Genomic DNA, 24,386 nt, shown 5'->3' with positions numbered 1-24,386 from the left:
AGACCCTGAGATGGACACAAGGGCCCAACTGGCCCCCAGTAACGGCAGGGGGTCTGAGCGTATCCATAGAGATGGTTTTACCTCTGTGTTTATTGTCAGAGGTCACCCCCTCCCTCTAATATAAACAAAGGATGACATTGTTTGGTTGGCATTAGATAGCTTGGTAGCACTGGGATCATATCACTTTCAAGAAATGTAGGGCTGGTAGAAGATATGACATGGTGTTCATGCTTTTTTGAGTGCCAACATTCATGGGTAATAATTCATTTGTATGTAATACATGATTACCAAGCTCAGGTATGTTGCACTCTCTTGGGCTCTGAGCAAGCACATTATTAACACAGGCAAAATGATAGAGCATAAAAAAACTAAAATCAAGCAATAAGAGCTAATTTAGTCTATTCTGTTTGGAATGTAAGGTTCACCGAAGTGATAACTAGATTCATTCAGACACAAAGGGACTATCCTTCACTCTTCATTTGACTGTGTATTTAGCAGCTCCATTACTTATTGAGCCCTGGAGAGATACAATTAGGCTGTTTCAAAATCCAGATGTCTTTGACACTACTGTCTACTGTGTAGGGTAAAACAACATCCACAGATGACTTGTTGTTCGAGTGTATGTTGCTTAAATGGCTGAACGTTCACAGACTTTTCACTCCTTGTTACCTCATCTTCTATTCCTCTAGTGTGCTTCACAAAGCAGAACATTAATACTAAAGGGGAGGAGAGGAAACTTATGGTCTGCTGTTTCCCGCATAACATGGCTGTCTTTCAGGAGAAAGATATCCCTATTGTTGGGTTGTGAAAATGACTTTTATGTGTGTAATAACCTACTCCAGTATCAAAGGTCTCGATATCTGAGCTGTGAAATGTGTGTGCCTATGTTGGGATTTCTATTTAAAAGCATACATTTTAACTCTAGTAGAATTTAACTTTAACATTTATTTGGCATTGTTTTTTTCATGTTTTTTTATTTCTATATGTCAGAGTTACACAGCGGTGCATCTTGTAATTTTGAAACTATGTGAATCTTAAAATGAAAAAAAGAGGCCTGTGTCTTTAAAGTTTATGTAGCAACAGAGGGATTGCAGGGATAATGCTATTGGGGCGGCAGATCAGTTACTTCTGACGTTCCAAAGCCTCGGGGAGTTGGCTCAAGATTGCTTGTCTTTGATAAGGTCCTTGCAACTTTGTAATAACTTTGCGATCTGTAAAATCACTGGTAAAGATCTACGTTTTAAAAAAAAATGTATTATACTCTGTCGTCAAGCAACCTCACCCCTTTAACAAATACAATTTTGATTCAATACTGAGTATCGACCGATCAGATCCTGCGGTTCTGTTTTTAAAGAGGCGTACAGAGAGAATTTGTTTTTTATGTAGCTTTCGGGACTAGGCTGTCGGTTCCTTACTTTGAAGTACGCTGGTATACCCTGAGCTCAGTACGTATTGGAATAGCCTACAGGAGAAACTCACCGTATGGCATGGCAACCTGAAAACGTTTGGACAGAAAAGGGGAAAACAGACGTTTTTTCCTTTTGCAAGTCACTAATATTATTCTTTCTGTAACTAACTCGAAACACATCGGAGTGTAAAGCAACATGTCGTGGGACAAAAAATCGTGATATTTTTTATTGTGGATGAGAAACTAGAGACTTGAAGACCGAACTCATGGATCGATGGTATGTTATAAGATTGTGCTACTCGCGCGCTGGCCCAATTGAAGTTCCTTTGATGTGCTGTTGATTTGCTTTGAAGTATTTTAGCTTCATTTTCGTTTGTTATACATACAACAAAAACAAACAGTTTGATCATACGCGTATTTGTTCACTTCACTGCTTTTTGAGTTTTAGTGTTCATCACTACAGTTGGCTACTTTTGCGGAATGCTTTTCTCCAAGAGATCTGAGAATTTCAAGCAAACTTAGTGGTTATTTTAACACTCGGTGCAATGAACAATACAAATAGGCTTTGGCTATGCTGTCTTGAGTTATGAATAGCACATTTAAAGACGTCGTTGTAATTTCAATTTTGTAAATTGCACAACTTATCCATTGATAAGACCGTTGGCTAGTTAAACGTAGCCTAGCTTAACTAATGGATTTAAATTGATCGGCAAATGTATCTTTAAATCAATGGAAGTAGGCTACACAATTTGCGTGGTTCATTCTCTAATGTGGACTAGCATTGAATATATCGTCTTTTTAAACACGATGACCACATGTACGTCCGTTATTCTTGTGACAACTGAGCTTTTCTGTTGGTCCCTTTTCGATTTGTAGGCTGTGTGTCTCTCTTTGGACACGTTTTCAAAGCCCCAGTATATTTCAGGGTGTGTTTTTATGGACGTGTAGTATAGTCACTTATACCCTAATGTATAACAAAGTGATTCAAGGTTGGTTAAAGCTGCCTACTGGTGGATTTATGTTGATGTTCCCCGTTGTTGTATACTGTCCTTTTGTGGAGATTATCTTTGACTATACAAGTGCTTTATCAATCTCTGTTGGAATGCACACATGTCTAGTGTAACTCATTGATACTTGAATTTAATTCAGACGGTTCTTCTCTTGATGGCCGCCCTATCCGTGTATTTTGTTTCATATGAGAGTCAAATCCAACTATTTTAATGAGAATGATTTTGATCCATTATGCTTGTGAAGTCAGTATTAATCTTTTAATGTAATGTTATTTCAATGAACACTTGTATAAGATATGACAAGACTGCTTGGAGAAAACTCGAATCGTTATTTAGCCAATGTAAAACCGTGTAGCCCACTATTCCTCTTATCTACCGAGTCGACATTTTTGAAAGTCACATTTGGGGCCCGAAAATACTTTTTGTTGCTTGTCTCCCTTTGAAGTTGGGGCGGTTCTGGTTTTGATTAGATCAATACTTTATGTTTCAGAGAGAGGACGGGAAGAGACGCTCCCCCGCTGACATAAGAGAGTGAGGAGATTTTACAGTAGAGCTCCGAGGAAGGACAACACAGGCTTTTTCTGCTGCCTCAGGAGCCATGAGCCGGGCGCTTACGGACCACATTGCCACTAGTTTTAGAGAGGATGCTCCTCGTCCTCCGGTCCCGGGGGAGGAGGGCGAGGCGCCCTGCTATCCTGGCAAATTCGCAATGATGAGACCCCAGGGTACGACCAAATCAGTTCTGTTTGCTTCTCCCGGTTCCAGTGCGAGGAGAAACGAGGATGGACTTGGGGAGCCCGAGGGGAGTGCCTCCCCGGATTCGCCGCTTGCCCGATGGACAAAGTCTTTGCATTCTCTACTTGGGGATCAAGACGGAGCTCATCTGTTTAGGACATTCCTGGAGCGGGAGAAATGTGTTGACACTGTAGACTTTTGGTTCGCCTGCAACGGTTTCAGGCAAATGGACCTCAAGGATACCAAAACGCAGCGCGTTGCCAAAGCAATTTACAAGCGATATATCGAAAACAGCAGTATAGTCGCCAAGCAGCTTAAGCCTGCGACTAAAACTTTCATTCGGGATAATATAAAGAAGCAACAAATAGACTCGGCGATGTTTGACCAGGCACAGACCGAGATCCAAGCTACCATGGAGGAGAATGCCTACCAAATGTTTTTGATCTCTGACATATATCTCGAGTACGTGAGGACCGGGGCAGAGAATCCAAGTCACGCTAACCCCAATGGACTAGGCAGTTTGAAACTGGTGTGTGGCTACCTACCCACACTCAACGAGGAAGAGGAGTGGAGTTGTAATGACTTCAAAGGCAAAGCACTGGCTTCCGTTGTTGGACTATCCGCAAAAGCGCTGAGGGCGACAGTGGCACTAAGAACAGTGGAGGTGATTGAAAAAGGGTACAGGTAAGCCCGTCTAACATCTTTCATCAATGAGAGGGTGGTCGTAGTAAATGACAAGAAAAGTGCATTTATTTAAAGAACCGAAAGCAACCACTGAATAGCATACTAGAATGAATTGGACTGAATGCTTATAATACCAGTTGGCTCGTTTCCATATCAATGCGTTCTCCTCTCACATGGATTGCGTTAACTTGGTGGGAGAGGTTGACCCCCCCCCCCCCCCCCTCCTACTTACTCTCTCTCTCACACACACTGACATGAGTATTACTGTGTAGAGCAGCCCTCTGCTGGCGCACACTCCACTGGCTTGCTTCAGTTTCCGGAGCTTTGAAATAGTTCTGGAGATAGAGGGATCGTCTTCCAAGGGAAGTTCACTGAGCGGCCCTGGCCTCAGCCCCAGCCAGAATAATAATAGATGACACTGTTGCTACTTTATGCGTCATCCCTGATTTTTGTCATGTTGTCTACTTTCATGGCGCTGGTTCTATTCAGTTTGAGATATTGATTTAGTTTGGATTTCTCTTTCATGCATGCATTATTTGCTATTTCAGAACCTCTTCCTCCTTTTAAGTGTTTTCAACCCAGGCATGTGGAACTAATTTCTCCGTTCTGTCTCCTCCTTCTTCATCTGAATCAGGTCATTCTCAACAAAAGATAATTTTGTAGCGAGTATTCTCACCAGAGGCGGCAGCTACAACTGAGAACCTGTTTCTCTCCCCCTAACATTTTTCCTTTTCACCCTGAAACTGCTCTTTCCCCACTGTAATTTTGTGTCTCCCTTTTGATGACTCAGGGATGTTTTAAGTTTACTTTTAAAGGGAGAAGAGGTAAAGGAAGAAAAAAATGGGGTGGTGTAGAATGGGAAGTGGGGAGGTTCCTCATAAAAGAAAGAAAAAGAAAGGGAGAAAGAGAATGAATTGGGGGTTAGGGGAAGACGGATGGAGGGAAGAATGTGAGGGCCAGCTGTGCAAAATACCTGGCTCTGCGAGCCCCTCTGAAGGTCAGGTTGGAGTTGGGGCCTCGAGCTTTAGTCATGCTGGGTTTCTCTCTCTCTTTTTTCTTCTCGCTCGCTCTCTCTCGCTCGCGCTCGCTCGCACTCTCTCTCTTCTCTCGTTGTTCATAAAGAGGCCCCCTCTCCCCCTTTTTCTATTCTGACACTCTCACACTTCCTTTTTTCTGTCTGTCTGTCTCTCTATCTCGCCATGGCAAGAATGCATAACAGCCTGCTTGAAAGAGAGAGGGTGGTAGGGGTGCATGGAGAGTTTGCTTAGGAAGTGTATATGTTTGAGGGGAACAACGGAAGCTGTAAACAGTTGAAATCAAATTTGTCAAAGTGTCATGGGCCATCACACACACTCAGAGCTGTCGTCCTCTTGGTAGTCAGAAGGAAGGAGGGAGACCTATGAAAGGTGGTGAAAACCCCAAATTGGGGCCGGTCGCATTCCTCAAGCCCTGGGCCTTGGTGGAAACAGTCATTAAACACACACACACAATAACAAACACATATTGACCAATCGTGAGTAGAAAATCTTATCAAACAGTGTAACTTCATTGTAAATAACCCAGTGTGTCCTGCATTGACCACCAGGTCGTACAGACGAGGGGACACTGGGAACCCCTACCACGTAGGTTCCTTCGCCCCCGCCACCAGCACCAATGACAGTGAGGCGTCGAGCGACGCCATGACAGACGACTCCATGTCGATGACCGACAGCAGTATGTAAGTTCACCTCATCACGCTGTGGGTCTGCACGCGAAACGGTGTTTACAGTTTAAATGGGGTTTTGAGAAGTTATTTTTGGGGAACAGTGGGATATTGCATTCAAACTCAGTTGTGAATGACAGGGGACTGACATTAGCCTGGTCCTAACCAGACTCTCGTACATTTCATTTGTACAGAGAGTCTGGGATCGCTCCATTGACAAGCGTTAACTTCCTTGAAGGCGGGGACTCTGTTGAAGTTTAAAACTATTGGATATGCCCAGAGCCAGTCTGGATCTGCCATAACCAATTGCTAGTGTTCGCCTTAGCCAACTCCTTCACCACTAACGGAGCTAGCTGGAAAATCAAACTTTTCCCAAACCCCGTGGGGAGGAGGGCCACAACATCATGGCCACCAACAAAACTCAACAAAGATTGTTCTTGCTCCCGTTCTAACTTCTGGATATTCGTCAGCGTTACCACAACAGACCGAATGGCTTCGCTTGCACCTTTCTCCGCCGCCATTACTGAACTACAACTCAAACTAGGGCGTGACATCAACGTCATCGTTCTCAGCCACTCCCTTTGTTCTCTGTTCGCTGATTGGACTGCCAAAAATATTTCTGGTAAAACCCGACTCATACCGAAAGCCCAAACCTAGTACAGAAGCAAAATGAAAATTGAGCGGAAGTACATAGGAGGGCAGAGCCAGGCTAGACTGACATGGCCACTGACAAAAAATAACCCGACCAGGCAACCAGCCCAGGTGTAGGCGAGTACAGAATGTAGGTTCACTTAGGATCTGGTTCTTTTTCAGCTGTTTGAGAATGTCAAAGCTGGGTTTTGAATTGTGGGGCTCTACTGGTTTACAGACTCATCAGTCCTCGCTGATTCGATAAAGGGTAGTTCAGCCTTCATAAAAAGTTATTTGTTACCCTTGTGATAATTCTCCTGAAGCCATCACAGTTTAGGGCCACCCAATGCTGTAAAGGGAACATGACAATCTCAGGTCAAGGTCCCTGGTAGTCACCGTGCAATGATGTCATCCCAATGGCAAGGGAAGCATGAGCAAGCGAAAAAAACAAGTCAGTGTCCGGAACACAGAGAGGAAAGAGTATCTTTACAGCCATAGGAGCAGTGACAGCGTAATATGGCCGCCATAAACAGTTTTATGATGTGGAGTCTCAGTGCTGGGGCATATCTGTAGACGGCCCACATCAGAGCCCAGGGAATCGAGATAGCCTCGAGCCTCCACTGTTGCTGGGCCACAGACCTGCATGCACACACTGTACTTTGTGCGCACTGAGACAAAAGCAACGTTAAACAGCCGGTAAAGCGTTTCCTGGTTATGTCGGCTCCATCCATTTGATTACAATATTTCCTCTTCTTCTAGGGATGGTTAAAAGGGCCCCAGACACACACACACACACACCAGCAAACATGTGAATCTCATTTACAGATAAAGAACAGAAAAGAAGAGAATAGGGAAGGGAGGGGGGGGGTGTTAAGATTTGACTTGTATCTTATTTATGGATTTGCTTGGACGCCGGGGAATGCAGCTGCCAACTTCAAACATTACCTTATCTTACAAACCAGCCTTTTGATGTGCAGAGATCAGAGGATGACTAGTGCTGCTTGCCAAATGAAGATTGGAGCGGTGAGGGGGAGGGCGTACGACTGTGAGATTTCAAAGCAACAGTAAAGTGTGTATATATATATATATATATGTGTGTATGTGTATCTATATGTGTGTGTGTATGTAGAGATGTATATGTATATCCCGCCAAAGAGTGCACTTTGGGCTGGGCTGGGTCACCGGGAACACAGCAGTTTGGCTGGGGGGAAAGATAGGAGACTTGGCTTGACTGCATGGTGGCTTAGTTGTCAGAGCCAAGGTAAAGAAGATTACTGCTATGTTTCAGAGCATTTTTACCCTAATATATATATGTAATTTTTTGGAGCATGTTTGTTCTACATCATAAACCATAATGCCCCCTCCATAACATTACTTAACTTTTAAAGTAGTGGGCATTATGGTTTATGTTGTAGAACAAACATGCTCCAAAAAATTACAGATCTTTATACAAACCCAGCTTCACATTTTAGCATGAATCAAGAAGTCACATATGAACAGGATTCTTATGTATTGAATCATGTTCATGCCCCCTCCCCCACTACTTTAAAATTAAGTAATGTTATGGTTTGATTGTGTTTCAATGTAATATAGTTTGCCTACTAGGCAGCTAATACGATGCATCCGGATTGGTTATGTGGGTTTAACTTGTGTATTTGATTGACGGAGTGACCTGTGTGGTCTCCCTCCCCCCCCCCCCCCCTCTTCTCCCAGAGACGGCATCCCTCCATACAAGCTGGCCTCTAAGAAACATCTCCAGAGAGAGATGCAGCGTAACATGAGGATGAACAGCCAAGTCTCCTTACCTGCCTTCCCTGTAAGTAGACACACAAACACACACAACTTAAAACAAATCTGGGAACCGAGAACATAATTATTTCCTTAGACTCTTCAAGTGTTATGCTTCTTCTAAGTATAGTACCACCAACTGTATTCCACATCCTCCATTCAACACAGAGAACAACAAAGATCAGACAGCGAAGCAGATGTCAAAGACCCTACTACACACATGCCACACACACACACATCGTAGACATACCACCCCTTGCTATCTTTGGTGTCACCAACACCCCCCACGAGGTTCCTTGAAGTCTGCGGGAGCCAGGCTTCTAAGCTGTTTATCACTCTGCGTTGTAAACACACCAGACTTTCTCCACAGTGATGAAGTAAATACAGAGAATGGGGAGAGATGGGGGAGATCTCACTGCTTTATCCTGGGGGCTCCTGGAAATCAACCGCACGCACACACACACTGCTTTGATCAGAGGATGAATGGAGGCAGAGCACAGGAAAGTGACAACTTCCAACAGCGCTGACCCCTTTTTTTCTACACCATGCCCCCACCCCCCATCCATCCTCTTGCTCTCCTACCCGCTCTCACTCTCCCCCCCCCAAAACGAGGGATGTAAGGGAAGAGTTTGAGAGTGTCATGTGAGCTCTTGTTGGGAGGGTGGGGGGGTGTTGGGGAGCTGAGGACTTCAGAAAAGGTGAACTTCAGTTGGAGAGACGGATGAAATGTAGGGAATAAGAGGGGAAATTCAACTTTCTTTTCAACACTGTTGCAGTCTGATCCTGGCACTCCATATTCTCTATATATCTCCAGTTACTGTGTCTGTATTACCGTTTCTCACTCACTCTCTCTCTCCCCCCTCCCTCCCTCTCTCTCTCACCCCTTGTTGTCCTCCCTCCCATGGTTTGGCAATGGCTGCCATTCCCATGGTGCACCAGCCCCAGGCCACATCAGTCAGCCCCTCTTTCTTTCCTCTGTATCTATTTTCTTCTCTTCATCCCTCCTACAAAGGGATCCCCCCCCCAAAAAAACCCCAAAGTTAAATCAAGAAAGGCTCAGTGCAAAAATGCTAATGGTAAAAGGATACACATGTGCGTGCACCCGCACACACGGGGATAGTGTCGCCACTGTACCTCAAAGGTGCCCAGCATGCTAAGGAGAAAATAAATTACCTCAGTTCCTCTGATCCCTATTTCACTCTTCTCTCTACCCCTCCCTCTCTTTTTCTCCTGCTGCCTGTGCACATCTCCCCATCTTAACTTCTACCCTCTTAATCCCCCTCCCACTCCCGTCAATATGTGACTTTTTTATTTCTAGATGTAAAGCCATGGTGTCCCCCTCCCTCTCCCCTGCCGTCCTCCCTTGCTCCCTAGTGATTGTTTGATATTTGACGAGGGGTCCCTTTGAAGTGAGCAGACTTCAGAAGCGGCCCGCCGACAGCACAGTGGCGTTACAGAGAGGGTATGAGGAGGGTAGAGTGTCAGCGCCCCCCCCCCGTCAAGGCACCTCAGAGTGTGACCGACTGGGTGAGGGGATGCTGCCAGACCAGTGTCAGCATGGGCACAGGAGGAGGACATGGGCTGTGTGAGGAGGGAGCAGAGATGAGGGGCAAGGAGGAGAAACAAGAGGAAGGGGTGGCAGAGGAAGAGAGTGAGAGAGAGAGAGAGAGAGAGAGAGAGAGAGAGAGAGAGAGAGAGAAAGAACACTCAACAGGAGGGACAGAGGTGGAAGACGGAGCGTGCACCCTCGTCCGTTTCACAGCAACTCACGTTTTTTTCCTTCATCTCCCTCCTCCGCCCACCTCTCTGTATATCCCTCTTCTCCTTCTCTTCCAACCTCTCTCTCTATCCATCTTCCCCCACTACTCGCTCTCTCTCTGTAGCGTACAAGGCGAGCTCCTCAGGAGATGCCTCCTGTGCAGCCTGCGGTCTTTGCTGCCCAGCTCATCGCCCGTCTGGAGAGGCTGAAGAGAGAGCAGGAAACCATGAGCTCCCTGGAAGAGAGGCTGCAGCAGATTCAGGAGGTGTGTGTGTGCACGTGTGAATGTTTATGGACATGTCAAAACATCTTTCTGCTTTTTCGTGTCATTTAGGGAGGTGTCTTCACTGACTGGTCTCTCCTGTTGTCTGTCTCTTTTTAGGAGGAAGAGAGGGATGAAGCTGAGCTGTCATCCGGCAGTATCCCCCTGCTTCTCTCTCCCCACTTCCACCCCCTGGCTCTCCTCCCCCCGGGCCACACTGATGAGGACCCCCAGGCCATCCTGGACGAGCACCTTTCCCGCGTCCTCAAAACCCCCGGCTGCCAATCCCCCGCGGCCCCTGCCCGCCATTCCCCCCGCTCCCGTTCCCCAGAGCACAGGCCTCCTCTCCGGGGAGAGCCGGGAATCAAAGCCCATGCTTCTCCTGGGGCCTGCTCCAGCTTCAGCCCCAGCCTAGGGGCCTTCCCATCAGCCTTAGGCCAAGGAAGGGCCCTGGTTAGCAGGCAGAGCACCAAGCACATCCACCACCACTACATCCACCACCACGCTGGGCCCAAGAGCCAGGAGCAAATCGAGAAGGAGGCGGCACTCCGGGTGCAGTGCCTGGGCCCCACGGGGAGCGAGGGTCAGTCATGCCAGCGCAGCCGCAGCTTGGGCCGAGAGATGTGTGGCGGCAGCAGCGCCGACAGTGCAAGGTGAGTTTTTATTTACTATTACTGTCCACCTTGAATGTCCAGTCTGGAGTACGATAATATTTATAATGGCCGCTGTAGATTACCTCGGATTGTTGTTGTTGTCTGATGTGCTTTTACACATCTACTATGTCTACTGTTCTGTGCCATGCCAAATTGCCTCTTGCAGGAAATTCAAGTTCTTTAAGTCTGTTAGCCCCTTTACCTTTCCTCTCTCTCCTCACCACCACCATGTTTTCCTCTCTTCTAAAGAAGCTTCAAGAAGGATATTCCCGGTGTTTTCCGCGGCCCACAGACTAACCAACTACCGTGTCTCTGTCTCTTCAGCTCCAGACGGTCCAGTTCTTTGTCCAGACGCACGTGTTTCTTGGGGGCAGGGGAGGACGTGGCGCCGGGTTGCGGAGGCGATGGCGCCCCCCCCCTCCTGCTGCTGCCCACAGACAGTGCTGACCGCTCCCAGAACGTGTGGCAGTGGATCCTGGAGAGTGAGCGCCAGGGCAAGCACAAGTCCCACAGGTGAGACCAGGCCTGTCCCTTCGGCTGTGTCTGTCCTTGTTTCCGTCTGTCTGTGTGTTTGACCGCATTCCCCCACCATGTCTTCTCACAGGCATGTTCCACAAGAGCTTTCAGAATATCTTGAACTACAAATACTCAGAACCTATTACCGCAACCCTCACCGTGAACTACATTTCCCATCGTCCCACACTTGTATTTTCTAACCCCATTGTCTGTTTCCCCCCCCCACCACCACCCCTGCAGCACCCAGAGCACTAAGAAGTCATATGGCGTTGGTGCCTCCTCTTCGCAGACCCATACGTGGGGCGGCGGGGGTAATTGTGCCCACTTGAGGAGCCACCAGCCTGCCCACCCCTTCGTCCAGGACCCGGCCATGCCCCCCCTGCCCCCACCCAACACCCTGGCACAGTTGGAGGAAGCTCGGCGGCGCCTGGAAGAGGTCTCCAAGCCCCCCAAGCAGAGGTAGGTGTACAAACACTCACTTAAGTGCTTAAGTCTTTCCATTGGACTAACGCACTGTACTGACATCCATATTGTGATCACTGTGGTCCCTGTCAGTGGCTTAAAGCCCTGTATGCATGTAAGGGCTGCCGCAGGTTCCCTTGAATGAGGAAGCGTGGTCATTCTCTTCAGTATGAAGAGTATCCATGCTAAGCCTTGTCGGTAGTGTAGTGCACAGTGTCATTGGCTGATTACAAGTGTTAGATGTGCAATGCTGACATCTAGAGAGACTTAATTAACCAGAATGTTTCCTTCTCCTGTCCTCCCTTTGCATCAGGCATGCAACGTCAAGCCTTCAGAGAGAGAGGAGCCACCTAGTGCCTGTCCAAAGCGGGGGCCTCACCCCACTGACACACCACCAATCTGGTCCCGCCCTCTGCCCTGGCCTCCAATCAGAAGAGTACGCCCAGTGCTTCCTCTCCTGTCCTCCTCTCTGCTCCTCCTCTCAGCCCTAATTCCATCTTATCAGTGTACTTCACCCTTTTTAAACTCCTCTTACCACTTAGACACACACACACGGTAAAGCAGCTGACAAGGGTGGTCTCTTTTTGGACAAGGGACTTTTAAGAGTGTGTGTGTGTGAGTGAAGTGTGGCCGAAGCCACCTGACTGTGGCCCCTCTTTCATTTTTTAATTGGCTGACCTTTAGTCCTGCCAGCTGGCTTGTGCTAACAGGCTAGCTCTAGTGCTGCTCTGAAGCAGCGCTACAAAGCCTTGGATACCGCTAAAGGGGAATGGATTATATACTGCCCCCCTTCCAGTTCCTCACACACTCACACACACACAAAACACTGGGTCACACACTACAAAGAAGTTGTGGACACCAAGGCTGTAGTTCTTCCTCGTCCTTCTCACTCTCTGGCTGAAACATGACCTATTAGTAGGAATGCCAGGCACATAATCTACCTTTCCTGTCAGCATGTCCTGGTTGAGGTCAATTTAAGGCCTGCTCTTTTTCAAATCTGTCTTTAGTATAACCCGGGTGACTGATTCTCTTCATTAGGCTTTGCACTGTAGCACAGATACCGGTGTGTGTGTGTGTGTGTGTGTGTGTGTGTGCTCATCGGTGTTCACTGTCTCTTTCTCTGTCTCTCTCTTTTTTCAGAGCCAGGGAATCACGGCGGCCAGCGGGCTTGGCGGGAGGCGAAACGGTGGTGACGTACTTCTTCTGTGGTGAGGAGATCCCGTACCGGAGGAGCATGAAGACCCACTGCCTCACACTGGGACACTTCAAGGAACAGCTGCGCAAGAAGGGCAACTACAGGTGCGTGCCAGATGTGCACATAAGTCTCACACGCAACACAAATTAAAACTCACACACAGGTTTACAGAATGTAGAAAGGAAAACTCGTATGAAGTCTAGTTTTACAGCAAAGCATCTACAGCTAGAGCAGCAGCAGCATCAACTGTGTGTGTGCATGTGCATGTGCGCACACCTTCCTCTGTTCATAGTTAAGCAGAGCGGGCAGGCCGAGGGGGATGGGAGTGCTGGAGAGGGGAAGGGGGAGGAGCAGAGTTAGAATTCGGCCGATTTGGTCACATCTGGTATTGATTTTCATGGATACACTTAATACGCATGGCTTTGAAGCTCTGGACCTTTAATTTTACCAACAAACACTCATACAAATGGCCAGCGTGCAAATTCTTTACCGACGGTATCAGGGGTCGTCTGTTTGAGGGAGACTTCGAGTGAGTTTCCTGAAATCCACAACTCACATTTCAGTCAGCGTTTTGACCCAGTAGTTGAATTTCAGCCATGTTTGATTTGGACCCGTCAGTCCTGTTAATGAAGCTACTGGCTGGTAGCTCACATGCAGCCAACCCTGTTTTGTCGGTGAGTGTAGGAAACTATGCCAGCAGGCCTATGATGGGGAGTGTCTCCTCAGAACAAGTATGTGGACACAGTAGGCCAATGGGTGGGCTTTTCCCTCAAAGCCAAGAAGGACAGGATTTGGCACACATTGTATCCATTTGCTTACTGTGTACTTCACCCCTAGACCTTTGAGTGTGAAGGTAAAGACCCCCCTGTTGAGGTATATGTTTCCTTCTCCCCTAGTTCCCCCTCGTCCTGCTCCTCCCTCTCTCCTCCTACCCCCATGTTGAGGAGGTGCAGTAGGCCTCGGCTTGCAGTCAGAGGGAGTGTGTGGAGTTGGGTCTTTCAAACATGGCAGTCGTTCAACAAAGAACAGTACAGCGAGGCCCTGCCAGACAGTATTGGTGCCAGATGTTGCTGCTGCTGCTGCACAGTCGAGCTTCCAAGACTGACACATAAAACGTGTTCCAATGGAAAGACGGCTCTCTATCTCTCTCCCACACCCCCGCAGAACATTTGATCTGTACCCCATCAAAGATTTTTTGCTGAAGGATGACCCCCAAAAAGCTGGCTCTCATCTGGGGGGGTCTGGTTTCTTGTCTATAGTCTCTTTTATTTTTGTTGTATTTGAAAAAATCACAACTCCTATTATTCTGACAAACGTATAAGGATAGTTGGGAGACCTTCTGTTCTTTGTTTAGTGAAGTGTTCCTATGTTGCAAATGGATGTGTCTTTTAAAGGTGACCACCCGTGTGTGTGTGTGTGTGTGTGTGTGGGCGCACGTACTGCGAGCAGTTTGTTTTCAAGACTGGGGCTCTCTTTTATGAGCATTGTTTGTATGACTCCGTCAGCCTCCTCTCATAAAACATACACTGACACAAACACACGGACAAGATGTTGGAATTTCAACACACACACACACCCCACACATGGACTAAAACAAGGCATTTTTCCATTACAGAGTTAATGACTAAAGTACCCCCCTGCTGGGTACTCTTCCTCTGAGATGGGGGGGCTTCATTACCGAGCTAGTGAAGTCATGGCTAACGAGAGGACCCCCACCCCTCTAGCATTGTCTGGGGCCCTTCCTATAGTTTAGGATGGAGCCTTGACCCATTTGATCAGCAATACTTTGTCTTTGTCTCTCTCTCACTCACTCTAGCTCACTCTCTGTCCATCATTGGTCTGTTTCCTGGGTTCCTCCCCCTGCTTGTAGTAAAACACAGACCAGGAGACGTGTGTGTGCTTATGTAGGCGTGCATGGGTGTGTTCTTGTGACTCGGGGTTATGACAGGCAGACTCACAGGCACCCAAAATTTCAGCCTTTGTGAAAGGAGCCCTTCATTTGAGCTGGGGCCTAATTGGCCCCTGTTAGCCAGGGAAGCTTGGAGGAGGAAAGGAGAGAGGGAGGGTTCAGAAAGAAAGACCCTTATTTAAGATAAACCCCTTTAGGAGCATAGAACACTCCTTGCTAAGTAGCAGCATGTGGTCTGGCCAGTGGCTGGGTTGTGTGTGTAAAGTGGGTGTTGAAGCAGTAGAGAGATCAGTGGTGCCCCTCCAGGATGTCAAAGGCTGGAAGCCCCCCGACATTTGGAGGTCACCAGTAGCAGTCTATTTTGGCCTTCCTTAACCCATGGACCCATGGGTTAACCCAAGAAAGCAGAGAAACACACAAAATGTGTTAATACAAAGCAAATGTATTTTTTCAAGTCTTTTCAATGTATGTGTCATGAATATGATTCAACCAGTGAACCAAAGTCCTACTCTTAACTGTGGTATTGATGGTTGGAGTTTCATGCCCTAACCCACCCACCTTCTCTGTGTTGTAGGTACTACTTCAAGAAGGCCAGTGACGAGTTTGAGTGTGGCGCTGTGTTTGAGGAGGTGTCTGACGACAGCTGCATCCTGCCTACCTATGAAGGCAAGATCCTGGGCAAAGTGGAAAGGATGGACTGAAGATGACCACAACACCCCCCCCCCCCTCTCTCTATCTCTCTATCTATATAGCTAGCTACAACAATGGGACTGGTCTATTGAAGGAACCCTGGTCTAAGAAAAAGAGAAAATGCACAGAGAGTAAGAGTAGAGAGATGGGCTATTAACAAACATCCCTCATTGGACACAGGAAGCACAGAAGATGGCAAAGTGTAGAAAGCAGACTGCAAGCTTCCAGGAAATGCCATTCTACAGTCTAGGTGAATGACCACTTATGAAAAAAAAGAAAGAAAAGCTAAACGGGTGGTTAGGATAAACATTTCTGACTTCTGTCCTGCCTGAACCTGCCTATGCCAACACCCTGAAATGTGTAATATATTATGTATATGCAGGTGTACATGTACATGTGTACATTGTTTATATTATGATGCTTCTGTCAATATATAAAGATCTATATTGCTATTTATTAATAAGCCCCTCACTCCCGCCTCCCACTGTCCTGCGATAGGACAAGCTGCTTGGAAAATAAGGAGGTGTCGCCAATATTAAAATGGCAAGATTCAACTTCTTGGCCTTCCTCACTGCAAAGAGTCTCCCCTTGTTCTTAAACTTTATCAGGAAATTAGCCAATCAGATTGACTTCCTGGTTCTAAAGTTATGCCCTTAAAAGTCTAAAAGTATTTCCTACCAAGGTGCTATGTATGTGTACTTATCAGTCCAGATGGGCCCATGGTGTGAGGAGTCTACTTCAAGGAAGTGAACACGCCTCAACATTTGGGACATTTCCCAAGTCTCTCAAAGCCACCAACCACGTTGTGTCCTAGTGCCTTTGTTTATGTGGCCCTGGCTTTGCACAGAAGGATTTTAGGGTCATTCAGTCATGCCCCAATACAGTCCCTTAAAAGTCTTAAAAATGCTGGCGGAAATACACAAAGCCACATACTGTATAGTGTACTAGCAACAATAGCTCTGCAATGTCCAAATGGATAACTTGTGTTTGATTGTGTCAAATTGAAGTCTCTTGACTTCCACCTAATTGTAATGTCCACAGCAGAGGAGGAAGAGGTTGATGATAAGGATACACAATGGCCGTAGTGTTTAACTGAGTACAGTAGCTGTGCCTACATGGATTCCATGCCGTGTTCTGCCCTGTTTCCAGGGCCTTTTACTCCCTTGGTTTTCTCAAGGGGCTTTATGTTGGAAAAATATATTTTTATGCCTTTTAGTATCCAGTAATCACGTTTTTATAATATTTTCATGGCGTCTGGGATCCACAACTGTAAATTATGTATCTAACAGAGCTCCAATGGAAATATCCCTCGGTACTGTAATTATTAAGAGATGTTAAACCTTTATTAAAATATATTTTTCAAATTAACATGTGCACTTTTTTCTTGGCGGGGTATTGGGAGGGATGTGATTGTGTGTATGCCCGATCATGATAGTATGTTCATTTACACACTTAAATTCAACATGCTCACTCACAGACACACACTCTCCGTCTGCACCCAATAAACTGTGGCCCCTTGATACTGAAAATGATTTGCCAAATTTGTTCCCATTATCTGCTATTAATTCACTCCCTGTTGGAAATTAATGAATGCAGAATTAATTTCGCCACCAGAGCCAGTGTGTGTGTGTGTACTGTATGTGTGAGAGAGCTAGGAGAAAAGGGACTGTAAACATCTGCCGGTGTATCGCTGGTGTTGATGTAGGGAGGTTGAATTAATTTCAATTTGAGCTTTGCTGTTGTGGTTTAGTGAGGCTCATCCATGCAGATTCAGTGAGCATGTCGTTTTTTTATCTACCTCAGTTGCTTCCCCATTTTTACAGAAACTAGTTCCACAATTTAAGTTGTGGAACTATTAAACTACCCAGTCTAAGTTAATTAGGTGGGTGGGGGGTTGTATGAGGAGCTGGTTGGCTCATTGGTTTACTGTTTGACTCCGCCCTTCTCCACTACTCCGCCCCCAAATAATCAATATTATTTCTGTTTAATTTTGGATTTTACTACATCCTGTACCTTGATGGGGGAAAAATAATTTCAGCTTTTCCTCTAACAAGTCAGGTGGCTTCCACTCAGCCGAGACTTACAATATCATATGCCCATGTTATTGGGCTAGAGTGTGCCTGTGAACCGCATGGAAAAGCCAGGAACAAGTGCCTTTCAAGGTTAGACAGACCTGTCTGTTCCTGTGCCTGTCTGTACTAAATGTTCAGGGTTTGCTCTTTTAGCATGGGGTGAATTATCCTGTTTAAGCTCAATGACATTTGAGACGTGTGCTTGTTGTGTGTTTGTGTGAAATTTGTAGATGGGCTGGCCGCCTACTATGGCCACATCCAGTGTACCTACACCCTGTTATCTTGAGGTGTTTTTCAACCAGTCTTGATTGCAGCGTGTGTTCTCCAAATGAGGCTATAAGTAGACCTGCTGTAGCTATGGAAGAGATGATAGTAAGAGAGAACAGGAATGTAAAGGGGATGATGAAAAATAAATGAAAGACAGAAAAGGGGGGTACAGAGACAAACTAAGATGAGTTGTAGCCTCAGGATGCATCAAGATAGGCCTTGATGTTTGTTTTGAATGGCTGAAAATTGTCTCAAAAGACAAGATTGCATAGAGGGAAATAAATGCTTTCTAGCCCTGCAATTTTGCCAGTTTCTGTACATGTTTTAACCTAAAGAGAAAATGGAAAAATTGAGGTAGAACAAAAGATAGATAGGGATGAAAGGTTTCCTGGTCATTCAGTTTTTAACTGACATCTTGATACCATATATAACCTTCCCCCCCATTGACTAAGTGACAATCACTTGAAAATACACTATAGATCATCAATATCCTGTAGCTTATGAGTATACCAAGGGCATAGTTTTGTTTGAACATTAGTGGGGACACATATTATTACCCTATATGCTAACACTACACACACATTATTTAGTGTGGACGTTTCAAAAGTGTTTTAGCATTGGTTGGGACATGTCCCTATGGTCTGCCCCTAAACTGACGCCAGTGATCAAACTAACTGCAATGGAGTTTGTCTGTTAGGGTTAGAGCATGCGTGTTTGTGTATGTTTGTGTGTGTGTGTGCAGGCGAGTGTAAATCAAACTGACCAGGAACTCTGAGACTAATGACTCATGGTCTTTTGTATGGACATCAACCACTGCACCTGTTGACATGAAGCCTCTCTTTGAAGACAACAGACGATACTCTGGAAGCGCACCTTTGCACGGCCGTCCCATGCCACCTTCCATCCTCTCTCTCTCTCTCTCTCTCCCTCTCTGAGGATGCAACGGCTGAGAGCGTTTCTCATGCCACCTTTCAAATTGAAAGGGCATCACGATATTGTTAAAATACCATTTTCACCCCTTTCATCAGCAAAGGTCAGTGAATACACTTAAATGGCCCTTGCGGCCTTCAGAGTTAAGGAGCAGTATTCACAGTCTGTCAGGAGTCAAAAGCTTGTTGAACTGCTCTTTGTGGTGAGGGCTATTTCAGAGAGGGTCATCCTTTTGTAGGCTGGGTAGCTTCCAAAACGCTATTCAAAATGGTGGTTACTATTAATGATCCACTGAATATAGCAGCGTGTTTGGGATTTTTTATTTATTTTTTTGGTAAAGACCAATACAACGTTTCCATATTTTAAGGATCTGGTGTGATACCAGGGATTCTTAAATGTAGGAAATGCTGAAGCATTTCAGAAATGAATTATTTTATGGTTGAAAAGGTCTTCAGTTCCTCTATGATACACTATGCAGTTAATGGTCATGGCTCCCAACATGCCAACATCTAAAAGCTTGTACAATTGCCTTTTCATTTATACAAATCCAATCCTTGTCTATGAGAATGACTAGTGACAGTGATCATTGCTGTTGAGCGGTTCACACTAATGCCCATCAACACTGACCAGTGTGTGAAGCTTGGGTCTGCCTTCATGCCTGGCATCTCTGCACATCCCTGCCATCTCCCCAGTGATGCCCAGCATCTGTTGCCTATGCTGCCTGCCAGAGGTGAGATCAAAGACTGGCAAACGCACCACAATGGCACAGAAGAGGAAGTGAAGGCTGCGTGTTGTGACTGGCTCATGCAAGTGTTGGCACTATCACAACCCTAGTGATAGGCAACAGTGCAAGCATGGAAAAAACTGCTGGATGTGTGAAAATCAACCAGGAACATTACATTTTCCTTGAGAGGAAGCTCTCCCATCTATACAACACATTCCATTCCAAATCTATTAAGATTAAAAAAAAAAAACTATTTCTCATTGAATCTACACGATTCACGTAGGTCACCTATTTTGGTTTCATTAAACCTAGCATTGTCCAACTAATGCTAGGTTTAATGACTGGTCGTCTACTTAAATATCCGTATACATATTTACATTAAAAAACTATTCAACTTACTACGACTCTTATCCATTAATTTATACTGTTAAGAGTGTGCTAACCGAATAATCTTTAAATGTTGCATTAAAGGTACATGCCCATGGATATTTTGAACTACTTACCAAATGACTTGCCATTGAAATCATCAGCATTCTAGTTTTGTTCTTATTCGCTGACGTTCTTTGTGTGATAAACAGACGAAAATGTCCAATGATACTAGACACAGAAATGGCTATATTTGATTGGCTAGATGGTTTTGGGAGAAGTGTTCCCGCCTTCTTCTACGGAGACACCAAACTTTTTTTTACAAGTACACAAATTTTTTTCTTCTACGGAGACACAAAACTTTTTTTTACAAGTACACAAATCTTTTTCTTCTACGGAGACACAAAACTTTTTTTTACAAGTACACGAATCTTTTTCTTCTACGGAGACACAACTTTTTTTTACAAGTACACAAATCTTTTTCTTCTACGGAGACACAAAACTTTTTTTTACAAGTACACAAATCTTTTTTGCAAGTTACAAATCTTTTTTGCAAGTACACAAATCTTGCCTTCTTCTACGGAGACACAACTTTTTTTTGCAAGTACACAAATCATTTTCTACAGAGACAAATCTTTTTTGCAAGTTACAAATCGTTTTTACAGAGCTCGCTCTCCTGGCACTAATTTCACGCCATACGCGCACCTGTTCGCAGTTCACTGAATGAATATACCCCCCTTCAGTTAGCTCTAGCTATCTTGCTGAAAAATAGATCTGGACAAACATGCATCTTGAATTGTAGATTTACATGACAACACGTATTTATGAGGGACATCAGGGACATGAAATAACGTTATCCCCATTGCCAATATAGGCTAAATCATCACACATTCTACCTATGGTCTTGCGTTAGCAAGCTAAACTAGTTCACTTGCCTACAGTCTAGGTGTTTTCACTATCTAGCTGTTTTTGCATTCCTTGCAAATCAGCGTTAATAAAAAGCAGATTAGCTAGAGTCTAGCTAACATTGACTCGACGGGCATGGCTGATGTTTGTCTATACCGTAGCGTAGAAGATCCATGTGCAGTTCGACCCTTGCGCGAACCATTTCACCAAGGACGGTTTTGAAAACCTGAGACAATGTAAAGCAGGATTTGCTATGAAGCTGTTGCTGAGAAGAGGTGCGTTCCGACCGTATGTTCATCACAACCGCAAGCTGTATTATGATTTTGTGGGTAACAGTTATTAGCAATGCTAACGTATCCTGTATCTAGCACCTGCCTTTCTCCAGTTGTTTCAAATGGATAATCTAGACAGGCGTTAGCAATAGCCTAGACTGCTATTCGTTTTCTGGCTATTCTTTCGGAAGCTTCCCTTCTAATGCCGACTACAGCTAGTCTAGCTAGAGTCATTTTCTAAGTAAGGTATGTTGATGTGTTTAGAAACGTATTTAGCATTCTACCTATACTAGATACGGGAGACGTTAGCATTGCCAATAGGCTAACTGTTAGCAACAAAATCATACTTACAGTTGCGTTTGTGATGAGCATACGGTTGGAACAGCACCTCTTTTCAGCAACAGCGGCTTAGCAAATCTGTCTTTAACCCTTGTGTTATCTTCGGGTCATTCTGACCCATCAGTCATTGTGACCCACCGTCGTATTGCGACAAATTTACCTCATACAAAAACAAAGTGAAGCATTTTCTTTTAACTGTCGGGCTGTCTCAGACCCCCCACATTGGAATGGTTAAAAGAAAATTATTTGTATTTGTTTTTGTATTGGGTAAAATTGGGTAAACACAACGATGGTTCGTTATGAACCTTTGGGTCATGTGACCCGAAGGCAGCACGAGGGTTAAATTGTCAAAGGTTTTCATTCAAAACTGTCTTTGGTGAAATGGTTCGAGCAAATGAATAATTGTGTCGAACTTCACAGGGATCTTCTCATAGAAAAACATCAGCCATGCCCGTGGAGTGTCTGGTTCCTTGGGAAGATTATGAAAAGTGTCAGCATTCCCAGTACATCATGGAACACTGCATTTACGATGGTCCATTTTCAATATACTTTAAAAACTTTCAAACTTTCTCCTTGTTCGTGTGGAAGTACACAGAGCAGCGCGCAGCTAAACTAGTGTCTGAGATCCTGGGCCAGAACACCAGATAGCTAGCCTGGGTGCCAGCCAAACTTAGCCCCGCCCACAACAAAATTTGGTCAGGAAGTTGGGTCTGGGGTTGCTCGGTTGGGGGAAAACTATGTCCGAACAAGAGCTGTTCGGACCAATCAAATTGTCATGGCGGGCTTTATACGATGATGGACAGATCAACAGTAACGTAATCAAGCGGAGCTGGTTCATGAAGGAGGACGCGAGACATAGCGCGTCACTAGCAACGCGTCATAGGACGCTGCAGGGTACTCCCTCCTAATAGGGCGGGGTATATAGCGGGGTATCCCGGCATATGCATTGCTAGTGCGACATAGACGTTAGTCATCCTGCTGTTGTCGAGGAGGGAGTCTATATGTCATGTGTTCTGGGTCTGAATTGGAGGAGTTCCATGGGGATTCATTGGTCGACGGTGGACCTTGCGAGGAAGCGGGAATCCCTCCAGCCGGAGGGTCCAAACCCCGTCGGAGTTCTCGTCTGGCGGTGAGGCAGCCGGTCCCGATCGAGGAATGGCCCGTTCCTCGACTTCTGTCTGGATACTACGAGAAGGGCCTTAGTCCACCAGTCGGTATGTCACATGAGGAGTTATACCTCCATTTCATGGATGTGTGCAAGGAGGAAGCGGAGGTTCCCATTCCCCGCAAAGCTCCGGGGAAGAGCAAGCGAGGTTCCGCCGCGGGTGCTGGCATGGCCAAGAAGCCCAGGGCAGGGTCCGCAGCCGGCCCGGTAGTGCAGCAGCCCGACCCCGTGCAGCAGCCTGCTCCCGTGCTTGCGGCATTGATCGATCTGCGGAGCACACTCACTGCCATGGATGCCCGTATCCAGCACCTCGAGGGAGCCGGGGCCTTGGGTGCAGCTCCCGTAGCCGCGGCTGCGAGTGTGCTTGCTGCGCAGGAGATCTGGCCCTCATACACCTTGGCCAGCACGGTGCCAGCCGCGGCCTCTGGGGCCTCTTTTCTGCCTCCGTCGGCTGCCGTTCCGGCGAGTCTCCGCGAGCAGATCCTGTCAGGTAAAGATGTGAACCTGGTGAAGATCTTGCTGTGTGGGCCTGAATCGGTCAAAAGCCGCTTGGTAGAGTGCGGGAATGTGGCTGTGTTTTTGCAGAACACCGATCCCCGTCTAACCAAGACTCTGACGATGTCCGAATTCATTGTTGCTTTTGGGGTTTTCCGTGACGTCATGTGTGAGGGGTTCCCCGGGAGGTGTGTCGAACTGGACACGTATCTGGCCATCATTGCGGACCTGTCCCTTTCCTACGGGGGAGCCCTGTTCTATGAATACCACAAGGGTTTCTCTGCAAAGGCAGCCCTGTACGTCCAGCGGTTTAATCTGCGTCTGGACCGGTCTGTGTTAGATCTAGAGCTGGTTAGCCGCACGTTCACCGGGCTTCGTCCCGTCATGTGTGGTGTGTGAGTCATTCTCCCATCCTACTGGGCTTTGCCCTCTCACGGTGCCTTCTAAAGTGGGATCCCATGATGTGAAACCTGGTTCCAGTGGCACGGAGCGACGCTCGTTCAAACGCCAGGTGCCTAATGCTGGTTCCGCTCCTCCCGTGTGCATGTATTTCAATGAGGGGGCCTGTACCTATCCTAATTGTCGATTTCTTCACGTCTGCAATCAGTGCTCGGACGCACATCCGAGGTCGACCTGCCCGTGTCGGTTCCGACTGGTGGGCAAGGCCATGAAATAAATACCCACCCTTCTACCCCCGTTGACATTGGTCGTCTGTCTGAAGCTTTGAGTGGCCACCCCAACTGATGTTTTGTGAACTATCTCCTCACTGGGTTGCGGGAGGGTTTTATGGCTGGGGTGGAATGTGTGCCCACTGTCACTCGTATGTAATAACTTGCAATCGGCGCTCAGGGAGCCCGACGTGGTCGATGCATTCCTTGCTAAAGAATCCGGCAAGGGGTATTTGTTGGGGCAGTTCGTGAAGTCGCCGTTTCCCGTGTTTCACGTTAGTCCCATTGGCATGGCTACCCGCAAAATATTCTGGGAAGAAACGCTTGATCGTGGACTTGTCTGCTCCGCACAATACTCAGGTCCCTAGCATTAACAGCCTGATCCCGCCAGAGCCGTACTCTCTGTATTACGCTAACATCGATCACGCGATTCGGTTAATCAAACAGGCATGCGTGGGCGCCTGGCTCGGGAAGGCCGATATCACCGACGCATTCAAGGTGATGCCCCTTCACCCGTCGCAGTGGCAGTTCGCCATTAACCCTCGTGCTGCCTTCGGGTCACATGACCCAAAGGTTCATAACGAACCATTGTTGTGTTTACCCAATTTTACCCAATACAAAAACAAATAAAAATAATTTTCTTTTAACCATTCCAATGTGGGGGGTCTGAGACAGCCCGACAGTTAAAAGAAAATGCTTCACTTTGTTTTTGTATGAGGTAAATTTGTCGCAATACGATGGTGGGTCACAATGACTGATGGGTCAGAATGACCCGAAGA

General features: G+C 46.3%; 1 protein-coding gene across 3 annotated transcripts; it reads left to right on the top strand.

Annotated features, from left to right (window-relative positions):
* The first annotated feature begins 1,094 nt into the window (after window positions 1–1,094).
* Window positions 1,095–15,687, top strand: axin2 (axin 2 (conductin, axil)). Of its 3 annotated transcripts, none has more exons than XM_062452568.1 (11): window positions 1,095–1,181; window positions 2,909–3,837; window positions 5,423–5,554; window positions 7,883–7,985; window positions 9,841–9,981; window positions 10,099–10,631; window positions 10,956–11,144; window positions 11,388–11,606; window positions 11,923–12,045; window positions 12,750–12,908; window positions 15,288–15,687. In XM_062452568.1, exons 2-11 carry the CDS (start codon window positions 3,017–3,019, stop codon window positions 15,412–15,414), a joined length of 2,547 nt encoding a protein of 848 aa, XP_062308552.1. In that variant the 5' UTR covers window positions 1,095–1,181; window positions 2,909–3,016; the 3' UTR covers window positions 15,415–15,687. The 3 variants fall into 3 exon arrangements, with proteins under 3 accessions (XP_062308552.1, XP_062308560.1, XP_062308543.1); XM_062452559.1 differs by lacking the exon at window positions 1,095–1,181 and adding an exon at window positions 1,191–1,685; XM_062452576.1 differs by lacking the exons at window positions 1,095–1,181; window positions 15,288–15,687 and adding an exon at window positions 1,190–1,685 and having other exon boundaries at window positions 11,923–12,115; window positions 12,750–12,879.
* Window positions 15,688–24,386: the final 8,699 nt, after the last annotated feature.

This window comes from Osmerus eperlanus, chromosome 2 (assembly GCF_963692335.1).
Source record: "Osmerus eperlanus chromosome 2, fOsmEpe2.1, whole genome shotgun sequence".
Taxonomy (NCBI): Eukaryota; Metazoa; Chordata; class Actinopteri; order Osmeriformes; family Osmeridae; genus Osmerus; species Osmerus eperlanus.
This window is presented reverse-complemented; position numbering and strand designations above follow the sequence as displayed.